The sequence below is a fragment of the Rattus norvegicus genome, chromosome 19, assembly GCF_036323735.1.
Source record: "Rattus norvegicus strain BN/NHsdMcwi chromosome 19, GRCr8, whole genome shotgun sequence".
In the NCBI taxonomy this organism is placed as follows: domain Eukaryota; kingdom Metazoa; phylum Chordata; class Mammalia; order Rodentia; family Muridae; genus Rattus; species Rattus norvegicus.
The window spans coordinates 17,608,314-17,626,933 of NC_086037.1; the positions used below are offsets into that span (position 1 = coordinate 17,608,314).

The 18,620-nt window shown below is 43.2% G+C and overlaps 1 protein-coding gene across 1 annotated transcript; it reads right to left on the bottom strand.

The window, feature by feature from the left end:
* Positions 1-5,887: 5,887 nt before the first annotated feature.
* On the bottom strand, positions 5,888-11,129 carry LOC134483411 (disks large homolog 5-like). Its single transcript, XM_063278686.1, has 4 exons — positions 10,522-11,129; positions 9,296-9,455; positions 7,893-8,036; positions 5,888-6,383 (listed from the first exon to the last, which is right to left on the bottom strand). The coding sequence occupies exons 1-4, from the start codon at positions 10,601-10,603 to the stop codon at positions 6,326-6,328; spliced, it is 444 nt and encodes a 147-aa protein (XP_063134756.1). The 5' UTR covers positions 10,604-11,129; the 3' UTR covers positions 5,888-6,325.
* Between the last annotated feature and the right edge of the window lie 7,491 nt (positions 11,130-18,620).

The window sequence follows — 18,620 nt, forward strand, 5'->3', positions numbered from 1 at the left end:
CGTATTAGCCTGTAATTGCAGTTCAGTGGAATCGTTCTGGACTTCATGGGCACCAGACATACCACATGGTGCACAAGCATTTATTAGGTGAAACACTCAGGCCCATAAAAATAAGTAAATAAAATATATGGTTAACAGACACTGTGATTCAGGAAGTTCTTAGTGACTTTGGTTATCATTTCTCTCTCACGGAGAAATGTCTTCCTCATGGCTCGGCCTCCCTGGCTTCTAGGACATTCCCTAGCTCTGTGGAGCATGAAGTACTCAACACCATAAGCCAAGCATTGCAAAGCCATCTGCACCTTCACTGCTACACCTTCACCATGGCTGTGTCTAAAGGGAGAGACTTGGAATCCCACAGATGCAAGGCCAAACCTGTTGGGCTATGTGAGCCCACCCACCCAATAGTCAGATCTACTCCTGTCCTTGGCTATGGCATGAGGCTCTTAAGACAAATTAATCTGAAGGATCTCAACAGCTATGCTGTTAGACCTCTCATTGCTCTGCCCGACCTACAAGCTCCTTTCCTGGCTGAAATTCACACCCGAACTCCTCTCCTGCCTCAGCCACCATCAGCTCTTCTACTCCTCTCCACCTGTGCTCTGAATAATCCACACTAAGGTGGACGTTAACCTCTTGTGGACCTCCAGACGTATGCTTGTGATTACTCTTCATTGGCTGTGTTGTATGGGTAGGCGGGTTCTTCTAGTCTCATGCAGAACACTGCTCACACATTTTGGATCTTACAACACCCTCTTGATTGAGAATCCTGACTAATGACTGACTGACCTTCCATGCCTGAAGTCACCCTCTGTCTCCCAGTCCAAGATGAGAATCCCCACCCTAACCCCATGGTGTCCAGTTTCATCTCAGAAGCTAGACTCTGCACTACCCAATATCATTTGGATCTCGGCCACTAATTCTCTGTTAAATCGTTCCTCTCTTCTTTAAAACAAATTCATTTTGTTGTTTATTTTTTGAGACAGGGTTTCTCTGTTTGGCCCTGGCTATTCTGACATGCTCTCTGTAGATCAGACTTGTCAGGAAACCAGATATCGGCCTGCCTCTGCCTCTTAAGCACTGGGATTACTGGATTGTGCCAGCATGTTTAATTAAAAATTAATTAGTGGCAGTGCATGTTGGCACATGCCTTTAATTCCATCCGTTGGGAGGTAGAGGCATTGTGAGTTCCAGGACAGCCAGGGCTATAAATTAACACCTTGTCTCAAAGAAAACAAGCCAAAAATGAAACAAAAATGTTGCAATATGGTCTTAGGTATGTAACTGAGTCTGTTCTTGAACTCTGAATCCTCCCACTTTCACTCAGGTGCTAATCAGCAGGCTTCTGTCTTGACTTTCACTGTGCACTCAGGCCTGCCAGGACTGTTACCTCTCCCAGTGTAACTCCTGACTCTCTCATCAGCATCATCACAAAACTCCTGCTAAGAATTAAGGAAACCTGAATTCTAAGGAACAGTCGGAGCTCCAATATTTCCAAAGCTCAGTCTAATACAGATGGATCCTATGCTGCAGTAAAATGGTCATAGCTGGAGGTCTTAATTCCAGGACTTGGGACAGAGGGGTCGGAGGATCTTGAATTCAGGGTTATTTTTATGTTACAGTGTTGCTCAAAGCGAGTTGGGCTGCTACAAGATACCCTGTCTCAAAACTATACCAAACACACCTAAAATGAAACAGAGGAGTTTGAGTGGGCACAGATGGGAAAGCTCGGCACTTTATGGCTAAGCCACCTGCTGCCAGCACCAAAGTCCATGCACAGCCCCAATTCTGAGCTGTGTCTGGGACCCCACTTAGGAGCACGCACCAAAGTAGCTCAGATCCAGGGCTTTTGGTCTAAGAGGAATTTAGGCAGTCACACTTTGGATGCCAGTTCTCCAGCTCAACTGCCTGTCAGCCCAGGATCTGGTCTTAGTCATGGCTTGGCATCCCTAAATTCCTCCCAGCTGTGCTCTGAACTCACCCTGTGCCCGGTTCTGATGAATCTGCCATTCTCCATGGGAGTAGCCTCAAGAAGTCCCTCACATCTGAAGCACCACTCTGAGTGCACTAAATACTGCAGGGGAGAGGCGTGGCCAGCAGAGCACCCACCCCTTTCAGCTGTAGAACATTTAGCTCTAGAGTGAGCACTGCTGTGCATTGTGGATCTTAAGCAGTATTCCAGCCTTGGCCTGGGAAGAGCCGTTGACACCCACACTTTCTGGGGTGACATTGTCTCCTGAGGATAGAGTCAGGTGAGGAGCGGCAACTGATGTTCATGAGAGACAAACTTTCTTCACCACCTGCCCATGCTGGCCCTAGGATCTGGGCTTTTTGGGTGACATGAGTGTTGAGCCCCCCAGGTAGATGGGTTTTCAGGGGTCAGGTGGTTATTGTCACCAAAGGTATCCACAAGGATAAGTCATACTGTACTAATTCCCATATTAGATCCCTTCTCATGGGTCACAGAGGTCGTGCTGGGTCCTAAATGTGGACCCAGGTTCCTGGCACTTTTGAAGAGACTGGTCAGGGCGCAGGCTTCAGGACATTTTGTTTGAATTATTTTGGGGGATTTTATTTTTACTGTTGGGGGCAAACCTAGGGCTGCCATGTGCTGGGAAAAGGCTTTGCCACAGCTGTAGATCATCCCTAATTATAAACTCCTAAATTCTCCCAATCCTGGAACTTTCTAGGTCCCTCACATGATGCAACCTTTGGGGGATTCCTCACATAGAATCATGGGGTGGATTGCATCCCAAAGAGAGACAGTGGGAAATGTTCCCCAGTGTCTGCCTGTGGCTGTGGTGATGAGAGTGGATGTAGTGACCAGTGGATGGCAGGGCCCATGTGAAACCCTTTTGGTTTCCACTTGAGTGGAATCTTCACCATGCCTTTTTTTTTTTCTTGAAACACAGGTTGGCCTGGAACTTACAGTCTTCCATCACTCTGACTCAGTTTCCCATGACTGGGATCACAGGCTTAAATTACTATGCCCATCTTTCTTTTTTTGTATTTATAAATCTTCTAAAAGCCAGAAGGATATAGAATTTAAAATTTTGCGGTCCAAGGCATTTCCAACAGGGGATTCTTGACCTAGGAGTGTCCAGACCAGTGTTTATTGTGTGGCTACTTCATTCCCATAACAGCTTATTTTTGACAAAGAGTTCCAAGGTGTGATGTCACTGGGCATCAGGCGGTGTCCCAAATAGCAGCACTGACTCAGGTTGTAATTTAGGCTGGAGAAACTTACTAGGACCCTGGTAATCCTAGCACCCTGGGGCCTCACATGTCCTTAGTCTGATCTAGTGATGAATCAACTGCTCTTGAGGGTGGATTGGAATTCTAGTCACTGTGAGGCAGGAGCATTAGTATCCTACAGCCACTCTGGGCTCCATAGGAAGACCCTGTTTCAATATAAAAGGGGTCACATGCGAGTTCTTACTGTCTTCCCTGAGGCCTTCCTGCTGGAGTTAGAATAGCTGTCTCACCAAGTTGAAGTAGAGGGCAGAATGTTGGTGCCTTCTATAATGAGGACTAGTAACAGATAGTCTATGGAAATTCTAGAAAGTTCTACAGGTATTTATGTCCTGTGCATGGGAATTGCTGGCTTCCCTGTGTCCTTTGCCTTTAATTTGCAGTCCATGGGGCACCTGGGAATGTCCCCAAACCAGGCTGCACACAGGGCTTGTCCCATGATTCTCACTTGCACCCAGTGCCTGCCTGATTGTCATAAGTCTGACAGAGCCACTGTATGCTCACCTGACACCTGCAGAGAGCACTATATGGGGCCCTACCATCCCCACACTGCCCATCAGTGTCTACAATGTCCCTATATGGCACTGAGATGATCTAAGCTGCTTCCGGCCTATGTGCTGCATCAGAATCTGACCATTCCTAATTTCCTCCTCTCACACCCACACTAGAAGCCCTGTACCCACACTAGCCCCAGCTGGCCTGTTGCCTACTGACATCTCATGGACTCTGCCCCAATCCCCTGCCCTGCCCTGCCCTGCCCCAATGCCCTGCCCTGCCCTGCCCTCACACAGCTGACATTGTGCACATCTCAAGACAGTCACTGGACAATGGCTGACACACTTGTCTGAAGACTGGAAATGTTTCTCGATCTTGGAGAGGAAAGAAGGACCCTCCAACTACACTGTCCTCTAAGGACGTTTATTCAGGTGAGGGATGACAGGGACTGTTTTGTCTCACGTCACACATGTCAGTAGAAAATATCCTAGGTATTGGATGGCGCTGTTAGCATTAACAGAACAAAGCACATAGTGTTGGGAAGATTAATAAATTATGAGTAGGATTAGAAAACCCCAAGCCTCTTCCAGGTCCTAAGAGAGCAAAAAATACCACCAAACACAGCATTAATGTGGCAGGTTGGTTAAATCTAGTTACTAGATTCTAGTGTGATACATATGACTTTTTGTGTCATGCTCAGCTTATAATGACTAGAGGACCTAAGCTTGAGAGTCACCAATGCCTCTCCCTTGCTTCTCCAGCTGCTGAGCATTGAAAAGCCCTAATGAGACAGCATCTGTTTGCAGACATACTGGATAAGTCTTCTGCACTTTATCTCTCTGAGTCACCTCCACTCTCAGTAAGTCAGTTTAATTCCATAAATTGTAAATGAGTCACGAGGAAAATATACTTTCTCAATACGATCACAGATTTCCATGTAAAAGGTGAAACATGAACTATCCCACCTAAGTTCTGGGCTTGCACAGACCTGCTCTGCAAAAGAAACATGTGGTCACAGCTGCAGTCTGCATTCACTATGGATGCTCTTGAGGTCCTCCCTGACCTGCATAGATAAAGATAATTATCTTGCTTTCTATCAAAAGAATTCATTATGCCAAGTTGGCCTGTAGAAGGAGGCTAGTCTCTTCTGTATTTTATCAGATGTGCATAATCTATATGATCATCGATAGTAAGTGAAAGCTCTGTTTGGAATTGAAACTGAGTGATGCTGGAGGATGATGCTGAATGCACAATGAGCAGTGGAGGCACCAGAGCCCAGTGTGGATGCCTAGCAGGCTACCACATTGAGCAGGCACCCCTCAACCACCTGTACATACACATCTCCTGAGATCTCTCTCCTTAATGGGAGATGATGGCGTCCATCTAGTATAGCACATGCCCTGGAAGGACAAAAGCTACCTACAGGAGCTGTGGTGATGGCTCCCAGGTTAGAGCATCTGCTGCTCTCTCAGAAGAACCACATGGTCCCTAACAATCATCTACAATGGGGAATGCTATTCCCTCTTTTGGATCATGAGGGAAATGCACTCAGGAGTGGCCCAGACATACATTTGAAAAAAAAAGATCCATTGAGTTACATGATAAAAATAAATATAATCAGCAACAATAAAAAACACAGCATATGAATGATCAAATGAAACAGCACCTATAAAAACCTATTTCCCAAAATGACGTTGATGGTCATTATCTTTGTGGTTTAATACTAATGCTGTATTGTAAGAAAAACCGAGGCACATGGTTCTCGATTAGGATTATTCTATATTCCTTTGTGAAAGTTGTCATTTTTTCTGCAGCTCTACAGGCATGAGTGTGTGTTACTCAATATCTGGGCAAACAGTCAATAAGGAATGGGTGTTGTAGACTGATATAGATTAGGATGAGCAGAACACATGACAGCATGGATACAGTATGTCAGTGATTACATCATAAAGTGTGTGTCCATAAAAAAAGTCACATTATCCACACAAAAGACACTATCTCCCTGTGTACACCTTGGTGGCTTTAAATTCCCTATTTACTCATGCTGCCTGGACCATGCAAAGATCCATATCCAGCTGTCAGTTCTAAGTCTACAGGAGGGGAAAGGACCCTTGAATAAGATGGTCTTAAGAGTCAAGAGTTACAAATCAATTTTTATTCATAAGGAATACAATTTACAAAAAACAGGCATAAAATGAACAACTAAAATGGTATAAAAAATGAAAAACAGTAACAAGAATATATAACTATGAAATAACAAAAAGAAAACTTCAATGAAAATCATAACCAAAAATATTTCTTAACAGCATTTTCTTAATGAACATTTAGAAACACAGTTGTAGTGCTGTTTCTCCTCTAGGGAGATGTCAAGGCAGTCCCCTCAGATGTCTCTCAAATGGTGTTGTCGGTATGAGAGAGGAGAAAGACCTCAATGAGACAGGCTGGCATACGGATACATAAATTTAGGGTCTCTATACAATGAGGAAATTAACTGAGAAGAAGAATATTCTCCCCAAAAAAGTCTTTGACTGTTGAGGATTGTCGTCAGCAGGGAACTCCTGACAGAGAAACTCACTCTTCAGGGGGCTGTCTTCTTGGGATCTGTCCTATTCCATGTCTCCTGCAGTTCCTGAGACCTGGGAGGAGAAGGCAGCTATTAAGACACTGATTTGGTGGGGACACGCATACCAGGTGTCAAGTTGCTGCCTTCTGTCCCTTCAGCTGCATTGGACAGACAGCACTGATCTTTTCACTGAAATCATTGCTGATATCTCTGCAGCCTGGGGAAAGTCACCAACAACCCTCACAGTACTGTGGGAGAACAAGCTGCTCCTCAAACTTCTACCAGTGATAACCAAGAACGGGGAAAGGAGAAGAGACCTAACTGGGTTGCAGGAAGAAAGTAGAAGGCCACATGATACTGAGATCAAAGCCAATGACCAGGACTCATTTGCCATTTGCACTTGGTTCTTATCCCTACAAGGTGCATCCAACCATCACATGACCCCTGTATGACCTTTGTCACACGACCAAGAACTCGTTCAAAACTCTTCATAGCATCCAATCTATGACAGGGAGATGCAGTCATGTGATATGTTATTCCTCTGTCACCATTTCTGGACTGCAGTTTCAAAAAGGGCAGAGAAGTGTACTTGCCCATAATTCAGTTTCTGAAAAGTGGTTAACATCCCAGAATACTTGTGCATAGACAGAGCAATGAATAACTCTATCACATGAGGTGGGTGACTGATTGGGTGTGGGGAGATTAGAAAGATGATAGGGGAAGCAAAGATGTATCCAATAGGCAAATGGTATCAGACATTGTTAATCTGACTCAGCTGCTTGTTCCTACCAAATTTTGCTGGGTCTGGAGGTTGCTGGTCTTCTCCTGTTCGTCTTCAGCATTCGGGTTCAACTCAAACAAATATCGCTCTAACTCCTTGCTCTCCTGCTTCAATGTGACCAACTTCTTCTTCATACATGCCTGGTCCATCAGGAGCCGGCTGTGCAGGTTGCTGGAAACACACTCTGCATAGTAAGATCCTGAAGCCTCTTCCTCCCATTCCAACTGCCAAATCCCACAAACTCCACCAGGACCCAGATACCCATAAAGACTTCATAGAATACATCTCCATACATGTAAGGCTGCTCCACAAACAGCAAACGACCAATCCAGGGAAGAATAAATTGTTTCTGTGACCCAAGCACCTAACAGTCCATGTCTCTCCAAAAGAACAAGGAATCTACAACTATCCATGAAAGCCCAATGCATCTGGGCAACATCAATTAGTAGGCAGTAAACAACCACAAGAGGACAGTAGAACCAAGGGAGGTCATGCTAACCATGTGGTCCCCACATTGAGCTTTGTTAAACCTGGTATGACCCCAGAGGCCCAGGTCGGCCTAATAACACTCTGATGCCTGAATCAGTATAGTTCTATCCAGAGCCTTCTAAAGATGCATAGACACTGTGCTGAGAAGTCAAAGTCTCTTATGGAACTGAAACTGAGTCCAAAAGACCCACGGCACAGTGATATTTAAACAGCAGAAGAGATGGACCCAGAGCTGCAGGCTCTCCAGTCCAGAACAAAGAGAGGCAGCAATGGATATTCCACAAGTGATGGGCCCTTTTGACCAGTACTTACCGATAGAAGTTAATCTCCTTCTTGAGCTCCTGAAATTTCTCACGATGTTCAATGTTCTTTGTGTCTAAGTTGTGCAGTAATGACATGACCTCTTTCTCCTTTATCTTCAAGTTTTCATAAAATGGATTTGGCCTGAAGTAGGGGCTGGCCCCAGGAAGATAGAACCCAATGAACATCAAGGTTTAGGATTATATGAACTCAGGCTATGTCTTGTATTACCCCAGCCCTGGAAGGACACTTTCTGAATTCTACATATTTGGATCTTCTTCAGCTTCAGAAACTTGGTATTGTGTGCCCAGGACAACAGAAGCTAAGCACCCAGATAAAGGGTTCCCTGGCTCACTTTTTTCAATCAGGAGGGATGGATCTGCATTCAAACCTGTTATGCTGTCAAGAGCCTAGGCCACAGAGCTTACCCAACCACACACACACACACACACACACACACACACACACACACACACACATCCAGAAACCTCTGATTTCATTTTTCCTGTTTTGACAAGTGGAATGCTACAAGCCGAATAACTAATATTCTAGAGGCAGACAGTACACATAATTCTGGAGATGAGACCAGATATTGCCACAAACTTATAATCTGCCCAAGGCATACAAATGTATAGACAAATGTGACTACACAGGCAAAGAACTGTGCTGTTGAAAGTGGGGCTTCCAAAATAAAGCACTTACACCTCCATGAAACTATTATACAGGTAAATCCTGAGGTCAAAAAACAGACCCCTAAATTCCAAAGGTGGAGGGATAGAGAAACATATAAAGGTTGTGCACATGCATGCAGAGCTGTGCACACACAGACACACAAGCTGGGGCACACCCACAAGAAAAGAAAAGTAAGGTCTCCAGCTCCGAAAAAAAGAACCAAAAAAAAAAAAAAAAAGAAAAAGAAAAGAAAAGTAAACAGACTCAGAGAATGAGAAAGAGAGACAAATATGGAAAGAGCACAATGAGAATCAGTAGAAATGCATGCACCATTACTGTCTCAGAGTGTAACGCACAGAGACAAGAAGGAGCAGGCCAGAGCCTCAGGCCTTCTACTTAAGCATTGCTATGAACACTGTGGGACCTGTCACCTAAGGCTGCTGCCAGGAGATGATAGCGTTCAGTCACCTTCCTAGCAAGCACAAACACTCTCCACAAACTCACAGCACCCAGAACCTTGCAAAACTACCACCTGTCAAGGGCTTTCCAATTGTACACTGGGAACTCATGCTCCAGTGACTTTATCCCTGAAATCTTCACTCAGATTGCAAGTTCAGATTTTCAACAGGCAGAATCAGAGAGTCCATTTTCAATCTCACTCCTCAGTAAGGGTCAGGTTCTGAATCTCCTATCTATGGGAGATGAGGTTTAGAACAAGGTCGTTTGTTTGGAGCAATGCATACCTCTTTCTCATGGATCCACCTGTCACATAAAGGAGGCGATCTGTCAGCTCATTTCTCTCCTTAGTAGTTAGCTCCAGTTCTCTATTCAGCCTCTCCTCTTCCTCGTTGGCCTGCACCTTGTTTAGGACATTTTCAGGGGATGACGTCTGTCTGCAGGCCGCTGTAGGTAGAAGAACACAAGTGAACCCGCATGGGGTGAATGCATAGAGCATACACAGACCACAGTGAGGTCCAAACAGGAGAACATGCTTGGAAGCCAGTGTCACTGCAAGGAGTTTGGTCTATGTGTAAGAGGCATCCTAAGTGGATCACAGTTCCCCCACTACTATATAGAGACCAAGAGATGTAAGCAGCCAGGTGTTCCCTATGCCCGCCCACACAGGCTTACAAGTACCAGAGAGATGCCTTCTCCAGGATTATTATCAGGTACGCAGGCTACAACCTGGTTTCAGGACCCTCACCCCTCTGGTTTCAGAAGTCAGATCATCAATTCAGCATCCACAATGAATTGATTGATCAGGGATACTCAGATATCCTACACTGTTACTCTAGTCCAATAACTTTGCATTAAAAAGTCATGTAGGGGGAGGACATGGTCAACAGATTTATTAATTCCCCCTACTGAAATGACAAATGCCCCAGAAGTGCCAATAGGTTACAGGCTCTTTCTCTACCTGCTCCATATAGTTTGGCTACTGTAGAAAAATATCTGCCACACAGAACCTCTAATATATGAAAGTAAGATTGGCCCCGTCAGCCAGAGGTAGTCACAGGAGTTCTAAGAATATAAGGTCATGCCAGGAGCACAGTTCTCTCCCTCTTACTACAGTCAGATAGTCACTGAATTTAAAGAAGCAATGAAAGTGAAGTACATTGATGCCCTGTTTAATTCAGAAAAGTTATACCCTCCATGACTACTTATGGTGTTATTATATCAATTTAACATACCGAATGCACTGTAAAAGTAAAGACTAGAAGTTCACCCAATAATAGCATAGGCATTGCCATATCCTCCATGTGGTTATGGAGAAACTAATAATGTGAAAACCTTGACTTTCAGGAATTGTGATAATCATGGAATTCAATATCTGTGGAGATGTTCCAGTGGTTGTGGCCCATTGCTATAAAGGCCAGCTGAAGGCCCCCACACTCACCCCTGACAGGAAGCTCAACATACACTGCCCAGAACTTACTCCACATTCCCCATGTCCTGTGTCCATCATTACCTTTAGGTTTCGTTTGCTTCACTCTAGACTCTTCTCTATCAACATCAACTCTCCCAAAGCGCCTGAGAAGACGGGCAAACATGTCTGTGGATATATCCTTTGGACACTAAGAGAAAAAGTAGGGAATTGGTTGTCACAACGATACTGGTGACATCACAGGGATTCCAAGGTCTCTCTAGGAGACAATAGAATGTCCACGAAGGGACTGCTGATGTCACGGAGAACAGACTTTGCCTCCCTGCTAATGTTCTCCCTGTACTGAGCAAAAGCTGATGTGCCCTTTTCAGGAGACTTCCCTGTGGCATAGCCACTGAGCACCACATGCTTCCAAAGCCAAATTTGGCTCTAGGCTTGATTGGAAAAACCTAAGTCATTGCTATATATCTAAATGAGTGCTTCCTCCCCAATCCCTGCACAGAAATGTTTCATCCTACCTCAAATTCTCCTCAGTCAGCAATATTACCCATTAAAGATTACTGAGAAATCACACCAGTTACTATAAGTAGCCAAAGAGGTCTCCTGTCTCATCATGTGCAGGTGCATGAAATCACACCCAGAAATAGCCTGTAGGGTAGGTTGCGATGTGGGTGTGTATTATAGGTACAACCTGAAGCTTTGTGCTTAACATTTAACAGTTGCCACCGGATTCCTTAGGAGAAAGAATTGCATTCATTATGGTCCTGGCAACAATGTGGTGATCTGTTAGCAGAGGAAACTGAAATATTGGATCCACCAGTGAATGCACCCTCAGGCTGAGTGTGGGGCTCTCCTCTCTGCACCTAAGTTACAAAAGCAGGATTGCTTACAGGCCTCTCTAAGCTATAACGTCTGATTTCATCTGAAAAATAAAATAGTCAGCAATGTGTGTGTGTGGGGGGGGTACAGCCAAAGGAGTTGGACAAGCCTAGAGACATAACTCAGTGGACAGAGTAAGAAACAAGCATCTTCACTCCTGTTTCATGGATCACCCCACAAAACACAAACGCATCTATCCTACTAAAAAAAAAAAACAAGTTATTTTATTGAATGCATACACTAATACTGTTTACAGTATTGGTAGCAAAGCTCAGATTTTGGGGGCAGATCCATGACTTGAACTATCTTCCTGACAACATATAAAACAATAAATAAATAAATAAATAAATAAATAAATAAATAAGAAAAAACAGAAAAATAAAAAAACACAAAAAGCACAAGCCTTTCATGTGAAGTTACAGAAGAGTGATCCAGTGGTCACTTCTGACCAGGCCATTTTAGCTATGACAGTGCATAGTGAACCTTAATTTGATGGGTCCTATATAAAGCTTTGTGCAATATTGTCATTTTAACCAACCTCATCTAGAACATACATAACAACACAGGATATGATCACAATGTCCTTGCTGTGTATCAAGTTATTTTTCTATGTCCTTGATTGTCAGGCATATTACAGCAACAATCTGAGATGGCTGGTAGACTTGGAAGAAAGTGGATATGAAAGATCCCCGTTTGATATCAGTACAGCCATATCTTACGAATGAGAATCTTTTAAGCTGGCCCTCGCTTAGCCCCTACACATTAGACAATAGACCAGAAAGTACAGAAAGCACATTCCCACCCACTCTCTAGGAAGCTGCCGGACCATAAGAACAGAGGGTACAGAACATATTTACTGCAGGGCAATTAGAAGACAGGAAACATCTCTGGGAAGCTGACTGACCACTATAGAAGTGAGATATCCTTGGTACTGAATGCAGCTGTGCTATAGGCTGACATAGCTATAGCCTTGTCCTGGGAACTCCAGAAGAGAAACACCTGCCAAGACAGATATCCTTGGTCCTTGTCCTGGGAACCCCAGGATAAGAAAACATATATCAAGTCAGACGTCCTTCATACTGAAATAGCTGCATTGATGTGGTTACGGCCTTATCCCAGGAATTCCAGGACGAGAAACATCTGCCTAGTTATCCTTGGCACGAAATAGCTGAGCTAAGGAAACTGTGTAATCTTAACTGACATTTTAAGCTGTATATTTCTGTTGTTTGAGGCTCCTCACATCCCTCCTGCGTGAGGACCGTGTCGAGCCCCAGTGCATTGGTATCCCAAAGTAAACCTCTTGTTTTTACATCAAGACTGAGTCCTGTGTGTTCATGGGGTGGTTACTGTCCTCAGGACTGGAGCGAGAGAGAGTCTCCTCTGTCTGAGGGTCTTTCAGATAAAGCTATAGTTGTGGGTTACACACCTCAGCTCTCATTGGCTAATGCTGTCCTCATAGTCCTTGGAGGCCCCTTTGTAAGACTACCTGTTGGAAAGTGGAAGCAGCTTTATTTGAGCTCAAAGTGAACCTGACGAGCAACTTAGAGAACAAGATGGGGTAATTGAGAACCTGTCTAAAACCAGCACTGAAACCCACCCTCCATTCAAAGCATCATCTACCAATTCTTGAATTTTTACCATTCTCTGCCAACCAGTCTTTCATTCAGGAAAGGTAGAAAAGAACTGGAAATGATCTTTGTATTCTAAGGACCTCGATCTGTCTTTCCTTAGGTCCACGTTAAGAACAAATGAAATGGGTATCACCATCTGAATAACTTAGTATCACCTACTCAGCATTTCTAGCCTAATACTGTGCCTATGGCAATCTCAAGCTTCCCTGAGTGTTGCTGCCCCAGCAAGAAGAATGAAGTTCTATGGTCAATCCCCAGTGAACCTTTCAAGGGGTTAGAAGAAAGCCATCAGAGATACTGCACTTCTTTGTCCTTCGATTAAATCAAGATGATACAACGTGAATCTATTGGGCTATTCAACCATACATCTTCCTCACAACCCTACCTATCTGAGGTCATTGCTTGGCAGAATTCATGCCCCACCATCCGAGATATTTCTTGATTCATTGCTGCCAAGGGCCAGGTTTCCTGAGTTTTGTTTTTTATAGAATTGGGTGTAGTCAATCATAGTTGCCCTCTGTAAGAAATGACAAATATCTATAATAACTGAATATTCTGAAGGTTTTTATACTGGTTTTATTATACATATAACTGTGAAACGGAAAACATACATATTTCATCAATGAAATGAGTAAGATTGATTTAATGAACAGAAAAATGGATGGTACTTCAAAACTTCCATGATTACATATTATCTATTTAATTCCCTCCACAATAGCAAGAAACGAACATTATTATTTACTTAAACCGAGAAAATATTAATTGTTTGGCCTGCTTTTCTGAGCTTCCTTAAGGTATAGTTAATTGACAGAGCTGTGGTTTAAAATTAGGGTCCATATTCTTCTGTTTTAAATGTGTGCCTTTTCTTTCTATTTTTTTCTCCATCTTTATTATATTGGGTATATCTTATTTACATTTCAATTGTTATTACCTTTCTGGGTTTCCAGGCAAACATCCCACTAACACCTCCCCCTCCCCTTCTATATGGGTGTTCCCCTCCTCATCCTCCCACCATTACCACCCTCCCCCCCCAACAAGCCCCTTCACTGGGGGTTCACTCTTGGCAGGACCAAGGGCTTCCCTTTTATTTCTAGTGGGTGCTGCTCTCCCTGCTCCGTGGGAAGTGGATGGGGGGAAGGCCCGGGCCTGAGGTGAGTTGGAACTGGGGTAGAAAGGCATAGGGCCTCCTAGGTGAGAATGCCAAACCACCACTGCTGCTGCAGCCACCATGGAGAAGCCTTTGTTCCTGCTGCAGGGAGGAGAGTCTGGTGGCCACAAGATGGCTGAAGGGGAGCTGAGAGTGGACAGCTTCATCACCCGCCTGCTGGAGGTATGAGGATATCGTCCAGGAAAAATTGTGCAGATGACTGGAGCAGAAGTCCGAGGGCTGTGTATCACGTCTCGTGAAATCTTTCTTAGCCAGCCAACAGCTGTGAACACAGGTTTCTTTTGGAGAGCAGGCCTGTGCAGGCCCAGAACCTAGGTGGGACAGTTCAAGCTACCCTTTTTCCATGGCCAATCTCAGATCATATTCAGAAAGTATTTCTTGGGCTAAAGAGATGGCTTAGTGGTTAAGAGCACTGACAGCTCTTCCAGAGGTCCTGAGTTCAAATCCCAGCAACCACATGGTGGCTCACAACCATCTGTAATGAGATCTGATGCCCTCTTCTGGTGTGTCTGAAGACAGTCACGGTGTACTTGTATATGATAAATAAATAAATAAATCTTAAAAAAAAGAGTATTTCTTCCAGGTGATGGATTTTCAATTTATGGAATTGAACTAACTTACTCATGGTGGAAGTGACACAGAGAGTTAAAGTACAGAAGGAATAATCCAGAATGTCCACCAAAAGTTGCTGTCACACCAGGGCTTTTAAAAGCTCAGCTGCTAGAGAAGCAATGTAGTCTTTGGTTATTCTCAAGCTTAGGTCTTCTAGTCATTATAAGCTGACCATGACACAAAAAGAGTCATCTATATCAAAATAGAGAAGAGTAACTAGATTCACACCACACTATCACATTACTACTGTATTTGAGGTTCTCAGTTAATATCTAAGAACCTGGAAGAGGCCTGGGTCTTGCTACACAAACTCATGATTTATGTCCCCATTGTCAGCTGAGATTCTTCATGCAGCCTGGGGTCAAGGAGGTCATCCCACAAAGCACAAAACACCCATCTCAGATAAACATGTATGGTTTACTGAATCCAAAACATCCATGAATTTCAGGACACAATTAAATGTTGAAACCTAAGGATAATAGATAGAGAAGAGAATTAAGATTTCTAGTTCATAGATCCAGTAAACACCTTCAACAAATCATAGCAGCAAACTTTCATAAGGTAAAGAAAGAAAAGGCAATAAAGGTACAACAAGCCTACAGAACATCAAACTACTTGTACCAGAAAAATTCCTCCATTCACATAATAATTAAAACGCTAAATGCACAGATCAAGAAAGAACATTAAAAGGGGTAAGGTATAAATATCTAGTAACAAATAAATTCAGACGTATCTGAATTACACCAGACTTCTCAACAGAGAGTCTAAAAGTCAGAAAATCTTGGGCAGATGTAATACAGACACAGGCTCCTATATCCAGCATAATCATCAATCACCATAAAAGGAGGAACCAGGATATTTCATGACAAAACCAAATTTAAAGAATTCTTTTCTGTAAGAAAGCACAACAGAGGCTAATAGGAGGAAAACTCCAAGACAATGAACTAAACTATACCCAAGAAAAACCAAGAAATTAATCTTCTCTCAATAATTTAAAAAAAGAGAAGCACACAAACATAATTTCACCTATAACCAGAAAAAGAAGAGAATGCAGCAAACATTGGCTTTAATATCTGAACAGATCTTCTTTCCCTAATCCCCAAGCTCCCAGGGGCCAAACTGCCAGCCAAACTGTACGCAAGGATGCTCTATGGTTCAAGGTGAGGCCTGTAGCCCCACCAAAGGCAGATCCTAGAGGTGTGAGGTGGGGATGGATATGTGTCGGTGCAGGAGCACTGTCACATAGGCAAAGCTGAGCAGAAACGGGATGTAAGGTTTGATGAGGGGAGTTTGGAAAGCAGGACAACAGTTGAAATGTAAATAAATAAAATAACCGATTAATAAAAAATAGCCAAAAATAAAATAACAAGTAAAAAGGTAAATGAAAATTAAACCAAACCAACCAAACAAACAAACAAAAATCCCTGTAGTGGATTGGCCTAATTCTGCTTGTATTTTAATGCTAATTTGTGGAACTCAGGACTGGTTAACCCCAAATAACTGACCCTGTTCCCAGTTAACTGTGATTATAAAGAAGCCAACAGCCAACAGCTGCACAGCAGAGAGATGGGGGAGGGGAGCTTTGAGGGCTTTGCTAGAGAGGATCATGAGGAGGGAAGAAGGAAGAAGAAGCTGCCAGAGAATAAAGGAAGAACATGTGTGATGGAGAGAAGAGAGGAAGAGGACAGCAGCCATGGTTAAGGGAGAGGAGAGCCTGGTCCTGAGGGCTGTCCAAGTGGAACAAAAACAGTCAAGATGCTACACAGCCTGTAAGAGTTGAGCGTTATTGTTTGGAAAGTAGATCTGATACCATGGAGGGCAGGCAGCTGCCCAGCTACTGTGCTGACGAATGCATACTAAAAATAAATTTAACAAAATATGAGTAACCAGTAAGACAGCTCTGTAGAGGATCCTAAAAGGAATACTTTAGTTTGAAGGGAAGGACAAAATACCAGAGAACACAGGGGATAAATTAATAAAACTAGGAAAGTTAATCAAAGAAGACTGGGAAAACCACAAAAATTAACAAAATGACAAAATTTAATACATAGGTTTAAATAATAATTACATATCTCAAAACTCAATATCTAGGGTGGTGGGGCATGAATTCTGCCATGGTCTGAACTCAGAAAGGTGGGGTTGGGAGAAACATGTCTGGTTAAATAGTCCACCCACATTGTGTCAATGTGATTTAATCTAAGGACAAAGAAGTGGAGCATCTCTCATGGTTTTCTTCTAACCCCTTGAAAGGATCACTGGGGTGTGGCCTCAGTACTTCATACTTCTTGCTAGTTCAGCGAAACTCAGGGAAGCTTGAGATTGTCACAGCACAGTATTAGGCTAGATATACTGAGTAGATGATACTAAGTTGTTCAGATGGTGATATCCATTTGCATGTGTTCTTAATGTGGACCTAAGGAAAGAGAGATCAAGGTCCTTAGAATAGAAGGAACATTCCCAGTCCTTTTCTACCATTCCAGACTGAAAGGCTGGTAGGGAGAAAGTGGTAAATAAGAAAGAATTAATAGATGATGCTTTGAATGAAGGGTTGGTTTTTGTGCTGGTTTTAGACAGGGTCTCAAGTATCCCATGTTGCCCTCTCCCTGGCTGGCCCGGTTCACTTTGAACTCAGATAAACCTGCTTCCACTTTCCAATAGATAGTCTTACAAGAGGGGCCTCCGAGGTCTCTGAGGACAGCATTAGCCTTTGACAGTTGAGGTGTGTAACCCACAACTATAGTTTTAGCCACTTTGTTCCATGTCTACCAGCTATTTCAGATTGTTGCTGTTCTATGCCTGACAATCAAGGACACATAAAAATAACCTGATAGAGAGCAAGGACATGGTGATCACATCCTTGCCTCTGCTGTATGTTCTGGATGAGGTTTGTTAAAATTCCAATATTGCAAAAAGCTTTATATAGGGACCATCACATTAAGGGTCACTATGCACTGTTTCATCTAAAATGGCCTAATCAGAACTGACCACCAGACAACACTTCCTGCGAAGTTCCTATGAGAAGCTTAAGTTTTTTGTGTTTTTTCTTCTTCCTTCCTTCCTTCCTTCCTTCCTTCCTTTCTTTCTTTCTTTCTTTCTTTCTTTCTCTCTTTCTTTCGCTTCATAGGTTTAGAAGAATGTATTTTGGGCCACGGATCTGCCCCTAGTATCTTAGCTATGGATGTGATCAATCAGTGTTAGTGTGTGCATTCAATAAAATGTCCATTTTTGACTAAGGTAGATGCTTCTGTGTTTTGTGCGGTGACCCATTGTCAATGTGTAGTGAGTTGGGGCCCTGGGTATGGTCGCATACCCCCAGGACACAGGGGGTGCAGAGCAAAGGCATAAGAAACTGCACGCAGTTGTAAGCTTTATTAATCCTTATTAAGCTAAGAATATGCATTACTACAATTTTCATTGTGTCAAGATACCATAAGATCATTATTCCCAGGATACCAGGAACAATGAGGGAAGATTAAACAAAGAAAGACGAATAAACGAAAGCTTCTTCTAAAAATATTCATATAACAAATAACCTCTCTTATTATAATCAAAATATACTCACCATTACCAAGAGAGCGTTAGAACCACTTCCACAAAACGGGACACAGCAGAACATAATTTAAGGCCAAGTGAGAAAAACATTTTCTTCTCCAGGGCGGCATTCCAGCCCCTACTTGAATCTGGCACCAGGCCTTTCTTGACCCTGCCTGGGAGCTGCATCTCTATGTCTTAACAATTCCTTCTTTTTTCTTTTGTTTTAAAGTAACACTTTACATAACATAGCTAAAGGTCCTTGTAGGGGTTTAGTCATGTAAAAATAAAGCAACATAATACATAATGTACATAAGATTATGGCAAAACTAGCTCCTCCCATGCTATGGAAAATCCTTTGA